This window comes from Chionomys nivalis, chromosome 8 (assembly GCF_950005125.1).
Source record: "Chionomys nivalis chromosome 8, mChiNiv1.1, whole genome shotgun sequence".
In the NCBI taxonomy this organism is placed as follows: Eukaryota; Metazoa; Chordata; class Mammalia; order Rodentia; family Cricetidae; genus Chionomys; species Chionomys nivalis.
Genome location: NC_080093.1, coordinates 44,894,709 through 44,911,289, shown reverse-complemented (window position 1 = coordinate 44,911,289; position 16,581 = coordinate 44,894,709). Strand labels below are relative to the sequence as shown.

General features: G+C 45.5%; 2 protein-coding genes across 4 annotated transcripts in view; both read right to left on the bottom strand.

Annotated features, from left to right (window-relative positions):
• Positions 1-3,982, bottom strand: part of Stx3 (syntaxin 3) — a 41,811-nt gene extending 37,829 nt beyond the window's left edge. Inside the window, exon 1 of one of the 3 annotated variants that reach the window (XR_009057577.1) lies at positions 3,712-3,979. Coding sequence is in view for 2 of the 3 variants with exons in the window: in XM_057778101.1 (XP_057634084.1) it covers positions 3,712-3,741 (30 nt within the window). In the remaining variant the exon portion in view is untranslated. Of the gene's footprint in view, positions 1-3,711 lie in introns of all 3 variants that reach the window. The other 2 variants (XM_057778101.1, XM_057778102.1) reach the window with 2 other exon arrangements.
• An 11,202-nt stretch (positions 3,983-15,184) lies between these two features.
• Positions 15,185-16,132, bottom strand: LOC130880627 (olfactory receptor 10V1-like). The gene has a single exon (XM_057779756.1). It carries the CDS (start codon positions 16,130-16,132, stop codon positions 15,185-15,187), a length of 948 nt encoding a protein of 315 aa, XP_057635739.1.
• Positions 16,133-16,581: the final 449 nt, after the last annotated feature.

Below are 16,581 nucleotides of genomic sequence, written 5' to 3'. Positions count from 1 at the left end.
AGCAGATAAGGTAAGCCAGGTCCTGTGACTACACTTAGCCCTGTGGACAGCTCACGTGTACTGTCGGAGATAGCCATCATAGATTGTCATAGATTATCTCTTTTTCACCTGTACAGTGGTCCCCTTGATAGCTGTGACGCTGGTGCCTCGACCCTTGTGGACTCCAGAATAGTAAGACAAATAAAAAACATCTCACAGAACCATACACTCTCAGGGCCCATGGAGGCCTTCAATCTCACTCTTCGTCCCTCCCTCAAGAGATGCTCAAATTCCTAAGCATTCAACACCTCAACAGTCTTCCTGCTTGCTTCTCATGCTGGAGGACTCAGGACCTGTTCTGCTGGCCTGCCCAATCCTTGGGCAACTAATTACATTTTTCTTTCCTGAGATATGGCTTTTCTGTATAACAGTCCTGGCTATCCTAAAACTTGATTTGTAGATCAGGCTGGCCTCGAGCTCACAGAGATCCTCCTGCCTCTGCCTCCCTAGTGCTGGAATTAAAGGCGTGCTCCACCACGCCTGACTGCTAATTAAATTATTTTTAAATTACTTTCTTAAAGATGTCTGATTTCTACCCATCAGCCCCACATCTTCTCTTCCTATCTATTCACAGCTACACTAGTCTTAAGCACATAACACAGCCTCAGCATCTAAAGGCAGCCATCACCCTCTCCTGCCTGGGGTTTAGAAAGACACTCATTGCACTGGCTGCTCAACAGGAAATGTACTGTAAGCACGAGTTAGCAAATGTTTTTGTTTTGCTTTGGTTTTAGGTTTTGTTTTTTGTTTTTTGTTTTTTGCTATTGATTTTTGTTTTGTTTTGGTTCGGTTTGGTTTTGGGTATATAATAGGAATCAGAGAGAGACCATGCCCCATCTTGTTGCAAAAAACGGTGGTTCCTGAGCTAAGAGACAAAGTGGAAGAAGGCAATGACTCACTACAGAATGGTTAAGAAACCTTAACATCCTGCACAGAAACCATTAATAATGGCAGAAGTATTTCTGAGACAACTGAATTTTGTTTTACATAGGAAGCATCAAGAAGCTTGGGGGTAAGGTACCTCCTTCTGATGCTTTGCTAAGTGTCCATGCGGTCAAAGTGCCTTCTCAATGTTTATGATGATACCCATAGACCAGTGCTGCTCTCAACTGTGGGCAGAGAGGCTCCTTGGTGCAGTGGGCAGCAGTCAAGGCAGACTCCTAGCTGGTCCGTGCTGGAAGTGAGTGACAGTTGGGTGTTCAGCCCTAGCTGGGACACTTACATCACCACCACCATCCAGACTCATGGGATATAGTGGAAGAGGAGGCAGAAGGAACTTAAGAGCCAGGCTGAGGGGAAATGCTCTGAAACGCTGTCTTCTGAACAGGACATGACTGCAGCACTCATGGACAGAAGGTGTGATTGCCTATGCAAAATCTAGTCAGTCAACATTCCACCACAGGTGAGGGAGGGTTCACGGGGCTCTACCCCTAAGTGAGGAGTTATTGGCAGTTGATGGCTTCTAGGAAAGGGGGAATTTTTTTTCTTCCTTCTGGACCTGGTAGGCTGCCCATGCCCTGGTAGATGGTCCCGTATTCATCTGCATGCAGGCAGCCCTTCAGCTGGTTATATAAAAATTTTAGAGAGGAAAATAAAAGAAAAAAGAAGACACAAAGGTACAAAAGGGGGAGCATTGGAGGTTACCTGAGGACAGTGGAGGGAGGATTTGGGTCGAATATAATCAAGATACATTGTACACATGTACGGAATTGTCAATGGATAAATAAAAATAATCAAGAAGAAGCAGAAGCAGAGGCAGCAGCACAAAGGTGAAATTGCAAAAGGATCCCAGCTATTGGGTGTCGAGGCCTCAATTAGAGAAGTCTTTGAACCTCAAGCCCGTCCTCTGTGCACTGCAGGGCTCCAGAGCAGGACAGCAGCCTCCCTGTGGTTTCAGACACTGCCATAGAACGGCACCAGCAGCCCACTTTCCCTACATTCCAAAGAGCTGAAGGGGAGAAACATGTCATTAGCCCTGGTTTACAAGGGTTCACCCTGGAGGACTGAAAGGCACAGGGATTTGCTCTGGTTCCCTGGAAAATGCCTTAAGACTACTCTGTTGACAACCAGCTACTGAAGAGAGTCAGGGAGTATCTTAGTCCAGATACTAAGTCCAGAGCCCCTCACTAAGGAAAGGAAGCTGCCTCTGACTACTGTTCAGCTTTGAACTCTTTGGCAGAAAGCATCCCTCCCTCTCAGAGTGAGCTCCAGTTTCCCCACCTATAAAACAGAGACAAGTAAATTTTGTGCTTTAGTTAACCAGGATGCCCTGAGGTTCAAATATAAAAGAGCAAATTTGGGGCAGAGGCTCACTCCCACTAAATAAGCAACTGTCCTTTCTTCTCTCACTTCTCCTAAGCCTACACTGCAGCCCAGTATCCAGAGCACGTGAACCAGGTCAAGAAGATCTCACCCTAGCAAGGGAGAAGAAAAAAAGACAATTACAATATCAACCTGCTGGTTGCCACCATTTCTATTTAAAAAAAAAAAAACAGTTATTAGCATAACGCTATTTATTAAGTCCTACGTGTCATACAAAGGGCTCTCCTGCAGGCTTGCTTGCTTTTAGCTTGCACGACTACTCATTTTACAGATAACAAAACTTAAGCTTGGAGTTTAAAGGGTAACCAGTAAACAGCAGGGCCAGCAGGGCCAGGCAGGACAAAGCCGCAGTGCTAATGCAGGCTAATACTTCCCAACTCTAAGGAGCTCCTTAATCACCTGGGAAGATTCAGCGAGGCCTTCCCCAGGTCTTGACTGAGGCCGAAGCTTCTAGGGTGGCAGGTAGATGGACTTGGCTGTGCGTATCCAGAGCTGGGCTTTATATTCCATTAAGGGGCAGCCTGTATCACTGGGTGGGTCCCCAAAGTTCCACACTAACCCTATCCCTCAGAAGGTTCTCAATGACTTACTAAATGAATCTATATCTCAGAGTTTCACCCTTCAGCACTTTCCTATATCAAGTCCCATCGTGTCGTTCAATCTTCATTACAGACCTCTAAGGGAGGGTGATTCTCACTCGACAGACAAGGAAATGGGCTCAAACAAGCAAGTGACCTAAGCTTTTCAGCTTTTGTGCGGCAGAGACGACCACAGCTGTCTCAGGGGATGCAAGGAAAAGTAGAGACCACCGGATGGTAGGAGGAGAGCCCGTCCCAGGACCTGACAAGCTTACAGCTCCAGAGGTCACCCGGAACTCTCAGCTACTCCGGGGATGGGGTAGCCCTGCCCGGTGCTCCGGGAGGGAAATAAGGAAGAGGAGAGGAGACCGATTTGGGGCACAGTGCCAAGCGACAGAAGGCAGATGGTGAGGGTGAGTCCCCTGACCTCATAAGCCCCACTGATTTCAAGCACCGGGATGGATCCAGGTCTGAAGGAACACTGGTCAGCTTGGCTGGGAGGTTGGGGGGGGACAGGGATGAGAGGGTTACCGGCGTTCAGGGAAATCGGACTAGGTGGTGAATCACCGAGCACGTGACCCTGCCGGGGAGGGGAGGGTACAGAGCTCCGCGGGATGAGGCGGGGGCTTAAGGAGAGAGGCCTAGCGCGCAGAGCACCCCCGTGACCTGGGTTAGGGGAGCTAAGGGGAGCTCCTCTCCCACGCCACTCCTCCTGACGGCCGATCCCCCCACAGCCCCCGGTCTGCCGGATCCCCAAGCGCCGCAAACTCACGGCCTTCAGTTGCTCCAGCCGGTCCTTCATCCTGGCCCAAGTGTGGGCGGCGGGCACCGCGTCCCAGGTGAGCGCGTCCCAGGTGAGCGGCCTGGAGCAGCAGCCGGTGCCGGCCGGGGCGAGGGAGCTGCTAGCGCAGGCGGAGGCGGGCGGCGGCCGCTCACGAGGAGGAGCGTCCGAGGCCACCGAGGTCCGCCGCGCCGCCCCCTCCGGCCCCCGCCGGCGCCGCGCTCCAAATCCGGCTCCCAGACCAGCGCCGGCTCAGCGCTCGCCCGCCCCTGGACCCGCCCCGTACCTGGGCCGCGCCCGCGCTCCTGCTTAAAGGGCCCGCGCGCGTGCAGCGCCATCGGTGCGTCGTGGCATCCCAAGAAGCAGGAGCATCCGGGGTCCCCAGCCTCGCAGGACAGAGAAAAAGAGAAAAAATCTGTCTGGCTTCGATTCCATATTTTCCGTACTGTCCATATTGTCCAGCGGATTGGTCCGGTTAAAGACAAGCTGGTTCCTGCTCCATTTGATGGGGGAACATGTTCGGGTGATGCTCAAGAGATATTCTGCCTCAAAGTTCGAATCTGCGAGGTAGAGAACTGTATGATCCGGGCTCAGAGACCGGTTCTAGAGAACGTAACTGAAGATGAGACTGGATTTGAGCTGTGGCCAGGAATTTGAGAGTTATGCTGTTGGTGGCCCTGGGGCCTCTTGGAGACATGTGGGCGGTTCAGTCATCTTTTACAAACAATTTGAATAACTGTTAGGGAAATCCTGTTCCTCGAGAGAATTCCGTTTCCATAGCTGTAAATCAGAAACTACTTAGCAGTTTGCTGCGAAGCCTATGCGAGAAAAGAAGTGACTGACTTGTAACTACAGGGCAGGGTTGTAGGATAAAGACGTTTGATTTGGAAAAGTCCCACACATCCCCTTGCTGTAAAGAGCCTCGGGATTTGAAGAATTTTTGAAAAAGTGGGGTTCCTCTCACTGTCCTTCCCTCTTCAACAGTGCCCCCGTCTGCTCCCTATTTGATTTTGGATAACACGTCAAGCCGGATGGTGGTCAACAATTGGAGCCAGCGAAGATTTAGTTCGGGGAGGATCTTGCGCTTTGCGTTCAGTTTTAAAGGTCTTAGATACTTTCTTAATTCCAACCGGACTTTGCCCTCAGCGGTGTGCGCTCTCCTACTGACTTCCTCCGCTGCAATAAAGATAGTCAAGAAAGGCAGGGCTTTGACGAGCCAGCCCTGCCGTTCTCTACTCCAACCCCTTTTCTCAAGTCCGTCTGCCACTGTGCCCTACGCGGACTGCGAAGGCTTCCACGCCCCCTGGTGGTCGTAAACCCTAAGTCTGGGGTTGAATCTGCTGCCTGGCATACATAGTAGACTTGGAAAACATTCCACTACCGAGCTCATTCTCCAGCACCAGCCCTTTGTTTTCTTCTTACTTTCAGAGACTCCCAAAACTGTCCAAGCAAACTTTGAACTTACCATTCTTCTGTTTCAACCTCTCCAGTAAGAGGAATTAGAGTGAAACATTCTTAAAGTGTAGAGACATCTTCAGTCTGGGCAGAAGTGTAGCGGTGAGGAAAGAATAAGGATTCCTTCTGAAGCCAGAACTGAGGTTTCCTAGTAAGACATAGCTGCTTTCAGGCTACAGAGATGGCTCAGCGGCTAAGAGTACTGAATGAAGAGCCTAGATTCCCAGCATCCACAGGACTCTCAACTGCCTGTAACTTCTGTTCCAGAGGAGGCATCGCCCTCTTCTGGCCTCTACAGGCACTGCACACATTGTGTACAGATACATGCACGCAAAAACATTCAAATAAGTAATATTTTTGAAAAGTCTCAAAGAATTATTTTTAAAAACATAATTGATTTTAACGGGGTAATTGTCAATCTCACGAAAATATGAAATAAATATATTTCAACTTTTTAGCTTAATAATGAAGCAACCAATAAGAAGCTAAACTGGTTCAGACCCACAGACTGTTCCCTTTGATGTGGGAAAATGTTCGGGTGATGCTCAAGAGATATTCTGCCTCAAAACAGCAGAAATGCTGGTATAAATAGGTTACTTGGTGCAAAACTAGCTGGGAAGGGGGTGTAGGAGAACCTTGCAAACTGGCTTTAGGGAGGCGGGAGAGCCTATAGGGAGGTGGAGAGCCTGTTCTTCTCCTACAAAGTTCCTTTCATCTCCGTGGATAGAAGCACCTTTGTTACTACCAATTGTCTCTGATTTACACAGATGAACAATAACTGAAAGGCAATGAAAGGCACAGATCATTATATCATCAGAAAAATGCATTAGATAAGGCCACCACAGGGTACATAGCATGGAACAGCTTTTTGGTGGTGGTGGTGGTGGTCATTGATCAATTTAATTTGTTCAGTTTTTCTGTGTATTCTCAAGGTGGTATGTTCAATGACTGAATGGTACCAACTCTATTTTTAAAAGTTATTACAGGGGCTGGAGAGATGGCTCAGTGGTTAAGAGCATTGCCTGCTCTTCCAAGGGTCCTGAGTTCGATTCCCGGCAACCACATGGTGGCTCACAACCATCTGTAATGAGATCTGGTGCCCTCTTCTGGCCTGCAGACATACACACAGACAGAATATTGTATACATAATAAATAAATAAATATTTAAAAAAAAAGTTATTACACAGAGCAAAAGTTTTCTACCCTATAATGCCCACCATACTTCTTGCCTTTATCCAAACACTTAAGTGAATCAGAGCTTATATCTCAGTCAGAAAAAAAAAGGGAAGGAAGGAAGAAGAGTGCTTGCTACACTTGAGGACCTGAGTTCAATTCCCTGAACCACTTAAAAAAATAGTCGAGTACTGTGGCATCTGCCTGTCACTGCACAGAGGAGATAGGCAGATCCTTGAGGTCTGCTGGCCAGCCAGACTTACCTGCTTGGTAAGTGAAAGAGCCTGTCCCAGAAAACAGCATGGACAGCTCCCGAGAAGGACAGTCGAGGTTGTCTTCCAACCTGCCTACATCTGTACACTCACACACCATTTTATCATTGCTATCTTGATTTGTCAAGCATGATTTGCAGCGCAGTGTGTTCCTTTATACATTACTCTGCCTTTTCACCCTTAAACAGGATCTCATGTACCTCAAGATGATCTCAAACATCCTGTGCAACCAAGCATGAGCTTGAATTTCTGATCCTTCTGCACCCAATCCCCAATGCTAGGATTACAGATACATGCTACCAATCCCTGTTTATGCCAGGCTGGGGATCAAACCCAGGACCTCAGGCATACTGGGCAAGCATCCTACCAACTCAGCTACATCCCCAGAACAAGAAAGCCAATCTTCCCTTCACGTAATAGTTTTTCAGTGATGAGGCCATTGTTATAAACTAACAGAACAATTGTTGGACACGCAACAAAGAGGCCTTAGCTAGAAATGTGACCCTATTCACTGGGCATATTAACCACACTTAAGATTGGCCCCACACCGAGCAGTATACAGGCAACACAAAACACACCCAGCGGTATTCTTGTAGACTTTGTGTTTCATATGGCTTTGTTTGGACATTTTGTCTTACTGATCGTTTGCCTGTATATTATGATCTCTGATTTTGTGTTTTTATGAGGTGTGTGTTTCTTATATTTTTTTCTTTCTTAAAATCCTGGTTTGTTTGTTGATGACTGGTTGTTTTCTAAAGGGAGAAAAAGAAATGGCCTGGAGTTGGGTAGGTGGGGAGGGTGGAAGGATGGGGAGAAGTTGGGGGAGATGAAATTGTCATGGAAACATATTATATGGAAAAAATTCAGTTAAAAAAATGTGACTCCCGGGGGCTGGAAAAGATGGCTCAGTGGTTAAGAGCATTGCCTGCTCTTCCAAAGGTCCTGAGTTCAATTCCCAGCAACCACCTGGTGGCTCACAACCATCTGTAATGAGGTCTGGTGCCCTCTTCTGGGCTGCAGGCATACACAGATAGATACTGTATACATAATAAATAGATACTTAAAAAAATGTGACTCCCCCTCACCACCTAGCAGGCAGGAAAGCTGGTCCTGCTCCTCACCAGCTGCAACACTAGAGACAAGGGGCCTTGCACCTCGCCTGGGCAGCACAATAGAGCTGATTCTATCGGGGTGGACACAGGTGATCTGGCCCCACGAACATGCATGGGAAATCTGGCCCCACTGCTCATCTGCAATACGGTGGAGTGGGCAAGGGAGAGATGCCCTGCATTCCTGCCCCTCCCTGCTTGTGGCAGGTGGGAGAGCTGGCTCTGAGGTCCTGAGAGTGGGAGAGCTGGTCCTTCCCCTCCGGCAGCTGCAGCACTCTGGGGCGGAGAGCAGGCCCTAGGCTTTGCTTGGGCAAGGCAGTAGAGCTTACCCAGTTGACCTGGCCCTGAGGGCGTGAGAGTAGGAGAGCTGGTCCAGCTCCCATTCCATCTGCATGAGGGGAGGCGGTGTGAGTGAGAGCAAGATGCCCTTCCCCCACTCTCCCCCACCCCCTCCCCGGCCATCTATGGTAGACAGTAGGTGGGGGAGCTGGCCCTGCAGTCACCAACTGCAGCACTCAAGAGAATGGGCCCTGTACCTCACCTGGGCAAAACAGTAGAGCTGGCCCTGGTGCTGTGAGTGCAGATGAGCTGGTTCTGAGGCCTGAGAGCAGGAAAACTGGCCCCTGCGCCTTGCGGCCAGCTACAGAGGGTGAACTAGCGAGGGCGGTGCTGAAGAGCTCACCCTGGTGGTGACGATAAGGAAAAGGTGCCGGGCTGACTAGCCCAGCTACACCAGAACCAGGGATATGAGTTAGCCCACCCCAACATCCACCTCATCTATAAATTGCTGGAGCATGTGAAGGGGCCAGACCTGCAGATCCAACGATTCAGGATCTCCAATGACACAAAGCAGCAACACGATATCCAAGAGGAGTCCCAGTGCGGGCCCAGTGTTAAGGGTGTGGCAGAGCCAGAGGTATCGAACCAGATCAGAGAACACTTGCAAGTGAAGACATGTGAACTAAAGGGTAAACGGTGTGGCACACTGTGTCAGACTGCGGCTTTCAACCAAGACTTCATTTTTTTTTCTTTTTTTGATTGTTTGTTTGGTTTTGGTTTCGGTTTGGGGTTTTTGGTTTTCTTTTAAATTTTATTTTATTTTGAGAGGAGGTGAAAAAGGCAAGAAGGCAGAGGTGAAGGGTCAGGGAGATTAATGGGATTAGGACACGTGATGTGAAATCCACAAAGAATCAACTAATTTTTTTTAAGTGACTCTGCCACAAAATGTCTGTCATCTGAAATCACAATTTATCTATCCATCGAATAAGGGGAGTCAGCGAAACTAGTGATTCTCAAACTTTACAAAGTCAAAATATCATGTTCATTATTGTTATTTGTGGGTTTCTTTTTTTTTCTTTTTATTGTTTATTTATTTATTAAAGATTTCTGCCTTCTCCCCGCCACCACCTCCCATTTCCCTCCCCCTCCCCCATCAAGTCCCCCTCCCTCATCATCCCTAAGAGTAATCCGGGTTCCCTGCCCTGTGGGAAGTCCAAGGACCACCCACCTCCATCCGGGTCTAGTAAGGTGAGCATCCAAACTGCCTAGGCTCCCACAAAGCCAGTACGTGCAGTAGGATCAAAACCCAGTGCCATTGTTCTTGACTTCTCAGCAGTCCTCATTGTCCACTATGTTCAGTGAATCTGGTTTTATCCCATGCTTTTTCAGACCCAGTCCAGCTGGCCTTGGTGAGTTTCCGATAGAACATCCCCATTGTCTCAGTGTGTGGGTGCACCCCTCGCGGTCCTGAGTTCCTTGCTCGTGCTCTGTCTCCTGCTCATGATTTGGACCTTGAGATTTCAGTCCGGTGCTCCAATGTGGGTCTTTGTCTCTGTCTCCTTTCATCGCCTAAATGTTTTTCTTTGGGTTCACCTTCTTAATTAGCTTCTCTAGGACCACGCATAATAGGCTCAATGTCCCCATGGCTAGAAACCAAATATGAGTGAGTACATCCCATGTTCCTCTTTTTGGGTCTGGCTCACCTCACTCAGGATAGTGTTTTCTATTTCTGTCCATTTGCCTGCAAAATTCAGGAAGTCATTGTTTTTTTATTTGTGGGTTTCTTGTTTCAAAAGATCCCTACACAATATATTTGCTAGAGGGCCAATAAGATGACACATCAAGCTCAAGCACTTTCTCCCAAGCCTGATGACGGGAATTTAGTCTCTGGAGTCCATACGGTGGAAGGGGAAGAGTACCCCCAAAGTTGTCTTCCGACCCTTCACCCTCTAACAGTGGCCTGAATACACCACACACACTAATCAATTTTAATATATATATTTTCTAGATCACAAAAAATTGGTTAGTGTCAAGATTTTGATTCTCTTGTGCTTACTGAGCTGAGGACAGCAGTTTTTGCTGGTCTTGGCTCGAGTTGTCGCTCTGTTCCTTGTCTGTTGTCCTTGTTTTCTAAGAAAGCTCACACCATGGCAGCTGACTTCTATCACAAGAAGGAGAGGATGAGAAAGGAGGAAAAGATCAAACTTGAGGTGGTTTTAAATTGAACCTCTTGACAACTCCATCACCCTTGCATATTCTAGTCTTAGAACTGAGGGAATCTATTCAACACTAAGTGCATTAAAAAACAATAGAGCAACCTCAAACTAGCTACCTAGCAGCACACCTAAAAACTCTAGAACATATCCCAAAAGGAGCAGATGAACTAATCAATAAGAAATAATCAAAGTCAGAACTGAAATCAATACAACAAACAAAATAGCAAGCAAAAAATACAGAGAATCGATGAAACCAAGAGTTGGTTCTTTGAGAAAAATCAATAAAATTGACAAAGTCTTATTCAAATTAAATAACAGGCAGGAAGTAAATGTTCAAAATTTAAAAAGTTGAAATGAAAGGAGGGACATAACAGCTGTCACTGAGAAAATCTAGAGAATCATAAGGACATACTTTAATTTTCCTAACTAAACTGGAAAATCTAAAAGAAATGGATAATTTCTTTATAGGTACCATATGTCAATCTTAAATCATGAACAGATTAATGATTTAAACAGAGCTATAACCCCTAATGAAACAGAAGCATTAATTAAAAGTCTCGAATCCAAAAACCAAGTCCAGGGTCTGATGGTTTGAGTGCAGAATTCTAACAGACTTTCAAAGAAGAATTAATGCCAATACCCCTCAAATTATTCCACAAAGCAGAAACAGAAGAAACACTGACCAATTTGTTTTATGAGGCCACAGTTATCCATAAAAATATAATAAAGAGAATTACAGACCAATTCTTCTTATGAGCACAGATGCAAAATTTCTCAGTAAAATACTTACAAACTGAACCCAAGAACACATCAAAAAATCATCCCCACAATTAAGTAGGCCTCATTCCAGAGATGCATGGATGATCCAATATACAAAAATCAATAAATGCAATCGACCATATAAATAAACTGAAAGGCAAAACCCACATTGGATTCAGAAAAGGCCTTTGACAAAATCCAACATCCCTTCTTGATAAAGGTCTTGGAGAGATCAGGGATACAACAGACATAAGTAAACATAATAAAAGCAGGATCCAACATCAAATTAAATGGCGAGAAACTCAAGGCAATTCCATTAATGTCAGGAACAAGACAAGGCTGTCCACTTACTCCATATCTCTTCAATATGATACTTGAAGTTTTAGCTAAAGCACTAAGACATCTGATGGAGCTCAAGGAGATAGAAATTGCAAAGGAAGAAATCAAAAGTACTTTTATTTGCAGATGATATAATAGCATACATAAGTGACCCTAAAAATTCTACAGAAAAACACTCCTACAGCTGATAAACACTTTCAGCAAAGTAGCTGGATACAAAATTAACTCACAAAAATCAGTAGCCTTTCTGAAGCAAATGACAAATGGACTGAGGAAGCAATCAGGGAAACAACACCTTGCACAACAGTCTCAAATAATATAAATTATCTTGGAGTAACTCTAACCAAGCAAGTGCAAGATCTGTATGATAAAACTTTAAGACAGTGGTTCTCAGCCTTCCTAATGCTGAGACTGTTTAATACAGTTCCTCATGTTGTGGTAACCCCCTAACCATAAAATTGTTTTAATTGGTACTACAACTGTAATTTTGCTACTGTTATGGATAATAATATAACTATCTGTGTTTTCCATAATGACCCTTGTAAAAGGGCTGTTTGACCCCCCCAAAGGGTCACGACCCACACTATAAGACACTGAAGAAGATATCCGAAGATGGAAAGATCTTCCATGCTCATGGATCAGTAGAGTTAATACAGTAAAAATGTCCATCCTACCAGAAGCAACCTACAGATTCAACAAATCCCTATCAAAATTCCAACTTCACAGATCTTGAAAGGATAATTTTTAGCTTCATTAAGGAACACACACACACACACACACACACACACACACACACGGATCACAAAACCAGTCCTGAATAATAAAAGAACTGCTGGAGGTATCACCGCCCCCAACCTCAAGCTCAAAAGGCAGAGACTGGGGCTGTGCACAGGGCTTGCATAGGTCTGCATGCAACCATCTGGGCGATGGTTGGAAAGAAAGAAGCAAAGCAGATTATATAATAGTAGACATATGGACTGAGTATTGATCCCTGATTTCTTTCTCAGTCTTGCAATACATGTCTTGTAGTTTTCCAGATAAGAAAAAAAAAAAAAAAAAAGCCTAAGGAAGAGATTTCCGATTCTTGTGTCCTTCCAGTTTTCTATTTCAAAACCACTTTCAAATGAAAGTTTAATTTTCTCCAAAGGAGTCTCACTGGGGAAACAAGCTACTCTTGAAGGTTGGTTGCATGGACAGCAGTAGGTCTCTCTCTCTCTCTCTCTCTCTCTCTCTCTCTCTCTCTCTCTCTCTCTCTCTCTTAATTTTATCTTATTTTTTATTTTTATTATATTTTTATATTTTTCTTCTTTTTTACCCAACAGGCCCTTTGCAAATAGACCACAGCTTCCAGTTTAGTGTATTTATGTGATTTCTAAGTGAGCAAAAGAGGTTTTGAGGTTTCAAAAGCCCAGAGCCAGGCCCAGTGTCTCTCTCTCTCTCTACCTGCTACCTATGTATCACAATGTAAAGCTCTCAGCTACTGCACCAGTGCCCTGCCTGTCTGCTTGCTGCCATGATGATGGACTAACACTCTAAAACTGTAAGCAAGCCCCCAATTAAATGCTTTCTTTTATAGGAGTTAACTTGGTCATGGTGCCTCTTCACAGTAATAGAACAATAACTAAGACACCTATACATGACCTCCTTCACACATGAAAACACCCATTTATATACATACACACACACACAAAGCACATGTATATACACATGCAAAAATAAAAAGGAGGTTGTATTCTTCATTTATATCATAACTACCACATTGGCATTTGCAGGCTGTGAACAACCCTGTGGTAAGCAGGTTTGACTTAGATCATTAAGGTACTGTTCACAATTGTCTGGTCATACAACATTTATTCTGCCTAAACAGCCTAATGTCTGGAAGATTAATGTGCTACAGACAGTGTGTACCTAGTAGCATATTGCAGTAGGATTTGGAGCAAAAAGTTGTAGTGACTGAACCAAAGATGCTTTTTAGTTTATTTTTCTTGAAATAGGGTCTCAAGTAGCCTAGACTGACCTTGAACATCCTATGTAGCTAAGGATGACCTTTAACTCTTGATTCTGTTGTCTCTACCTCGCTAATGCTGAAATTATAGGCACATTAGGCATATACCACTATGACTAGCTTCCTCTTCTGTTCTCATCTTTCAAAGAAAGAATACAAATTTTCAGTTCTTTAAGATGTGAATCCTAGTCATGGTTTTACTTTTCTGCCCTGTGGAACCCTTTCAAATAACTGAAGTTTTGCAATACATGATGTGGGATTCCTCTCTGTATGATGTGAATACCATTGGTTAATAAATGAACTGTCTTGGGCCTGCACAGAGAATAGAGGTAGGCAGGGAAAATTAAACCGAATGCAGGGAGAAAGAAGGGCAGAGTGAGAGGGATGCCATGTAGCCCTGCCAGAACTTTAGCCGGTAAGCCACAGCCACGTGACAATACACAGATTAATAGAAATGAGTTAAATTAATATGTAAGAGTTAGCCAATAAGAAGCTAGAGCAAATGGGCAAAGCAGTGATTTAACTAATACAGTTTCTATGTGATTATTTTGGGGCTAAGTGGTCAGGAATCAAGAAGCAGCTCTCCTCCTACAAATACATATCTCATAGTTTTCTAGACCAGGAAGCCAAGGTCTGAGGAGTAGATTTCCAACTCTTGTCTCCTTCCAGTTCTCTGCTGAAGAAATGTGCTTCCTACTCAAACACCAACTCCACATCAAACCCACCAGTACACACACACCCATTCCCTCTATCAACCCTACTCTAGGGCAGCATAATAAAACATACAAGCAGCATTAAATGGACTCATTGGGCAGTATTTACATATACCTGTGTCAGTGGTTCTCAGCCTTCCTAATGCTATGATGCTTTAATACAGTTCCTCATGCTGTGGTGACCCCAATAATGAAATTATTTTTGTTGCTACTTCATAACTGTATTTTTTTCATTGTTATGAACCATAATGTAAATCTGTGTTTTCCAATGATCTTAGACAAGCCGTGTGAAAGAGATGTTGACAAAGAGTGACAACCCACAGGTTGAAAAACACTGACATTTGTGTATGTATGTAACAGTATTTAAAGAATAGTTCATGAAGCCGGGCAGTGGTGGCGCACGCCTTTAATCCCAGCACTCGGGAGGCAGAGGCAGGCGGATCTCTGTGAGTTCGAGGCCAGCCTGGTCTACAAGAGCTAGTTCCGGGACAGGCACCAAAGCTACAGAGAAACCCTGTCTCGAAAAACCCAAAAAAAAAAAAAAAAAAAAAAAAAAAAAAGCAAAGAATAGTTCATGAATTTGAGAGGGTATGGGAGGAGTTGGAGTGGAGAGAGGGACATATGGGAATGATGTAAGCACAGTACTCATGTATGAAATACTTTTTAAAAGAGGAAGTCAATATTTATACAGTGGAAATAAAAGAGGTCAGAGCAGAATGCTCCGGGCCTAATGCTTGTCTTGTTACTAGTTTTTGTCTTTCCCATGTTCAGCGTTGAGGACTACCATCAACCCAAGACCTGTATCTGGAGAAAAGTCCAAGGTGAACAGACATTACATAAGATGACGGGGAAAGGACAACTATGCTCACTGCTTGCTGTGTTCCAGTTTTAAAAGTGACAGTTCTTTTCACTCATATCTGCTAATCTTCAGAGCCCTCAACATTGGATTCTGCAGGTATTCTTCATTCCTGTGTTGGAGAATGACTAACCCGAAAGCTGAGAAAAGAAACATGACTATGGAATGGCCACATGACTGGGAAATCTAACTGTATCAAACTATAGCTAGCAAAGCCCACCCCCTCATCTTACCAACAGGCAACTCAGCATCTCTACTACCAGTCTTGGAGACGATCATTCAGAGTCCTCATTGTTTGTCAAGCAGGAGGAACCTCATGACCGCCTTCTTCAAAGCATCCTTGAGTTCTCTGTTCCTCATGCTGTAGATCAAAGGATTCAGCATAGGGGTGATGAATGTGTAAACCACAGATACTACCTGGCCCCGCTCAGGAGAGTAACTGGAGCTGGGACACAAGTAGATGAGACTTGTACATCCGTACTGCAGGAGGACCACAGTCAGGTGGGAGGAACAGGTAGAGAAGGCTTTGCGCCTCCCCTCGGCAGAACGGATCTTCAGGATGGCATCTACAATGAAGACATAGGACAGAGCGATGAGGAGGAAAGGGATGGTGAGGACGATGACACTGACCACAAACAGAGTGGCCTCGTGGACATGGGTGTCTGCACAGGCCAGTCTCATGACAGGGAGGACATCACAGTAGAACAGGCTGATTTCCTTACTGCTGCAGAAAGGCAGCCGGAAGATGAGCACAGTCAACTGCATGGCCAAGATGAACCCCAGCAACAGGGACCCCAGTGCCAGCTGGACACACAAGTGCCAGCTCATGATGAGGGTGTAGCGCAGAGGGTGACAGATAGCCACAAACCGGTCATAGGCCATGACGGCCAGCAGGATGCAGTCAGCACTGCCCAGGAAGATGAAGAAGAACATCTGAGCACCACAGCCTGCCAGGGAGACCACAGTTCTCTCTGCAGACAGGACGCTGGCCAGAGTCAGCGGAGCTATGGTAGAAGAATAGAAGACCTCCAGGCTAGCCAGGTTCGCCAGGAAGAAGTACATAGGGGTGTGGAGACACCGATTGGTCCAGGTGGTGAGGACGATGGACATGTTTCCTCCGATGCTCACCAGGTACATCATGAGGAAGACCACAAAGATCAGCATCTGCACCTCGGGGAGTCTGGAGAAGGGGCGGAAGTGGAAGAGGACCATCCCAGTCTGATTTCCTTCTTCCATGTATTTAGTGCATTGGAACTGCTACTGGCACACATGACACCCCTGATGGCAGGCAGAGTGCTCCTGGAAGATACTTGTCATTATTCTCACAGGCTCTGAGCACAGCGTTTTCTACTGGCCCTTAAGGCCATCACATTTTCTCATAAGCCTAGGTATCACTCTTTCTTTTCTTCTGCACAGATAATTCTCTCAGTCCCTGTTATTTTGTCTGGGATCCTGTCTCACAAGCTATTTGCTCAGCCTCCAATATCTAGTGCCGTTTTCCATTCTATGACAACCTTACTTCCCATAGCATAAATCAACTGTGTCAATGTTACGTCATACTTCAGAGCCTCTTGCTATACGTGATGGCCTAAGCCTGTAGTCCCAGCATTTTGGAAGCAGAAACAAGAGGATCAGGACTTTAAGCCCATCTTCAGCTAAGAGTGAGTTTAAGGCCAGCCTGAGCT

Bases quoted from the DNA above. Each gene is read 5' to 3' on its own strand.
- LOC130880627 (XM_057779756.1), bottom strand. From the start codon at position 16,132: ATGGAAGAAGGAAATCAGACTGGGATGGTCCTCTTCCACTTCCGCCCC.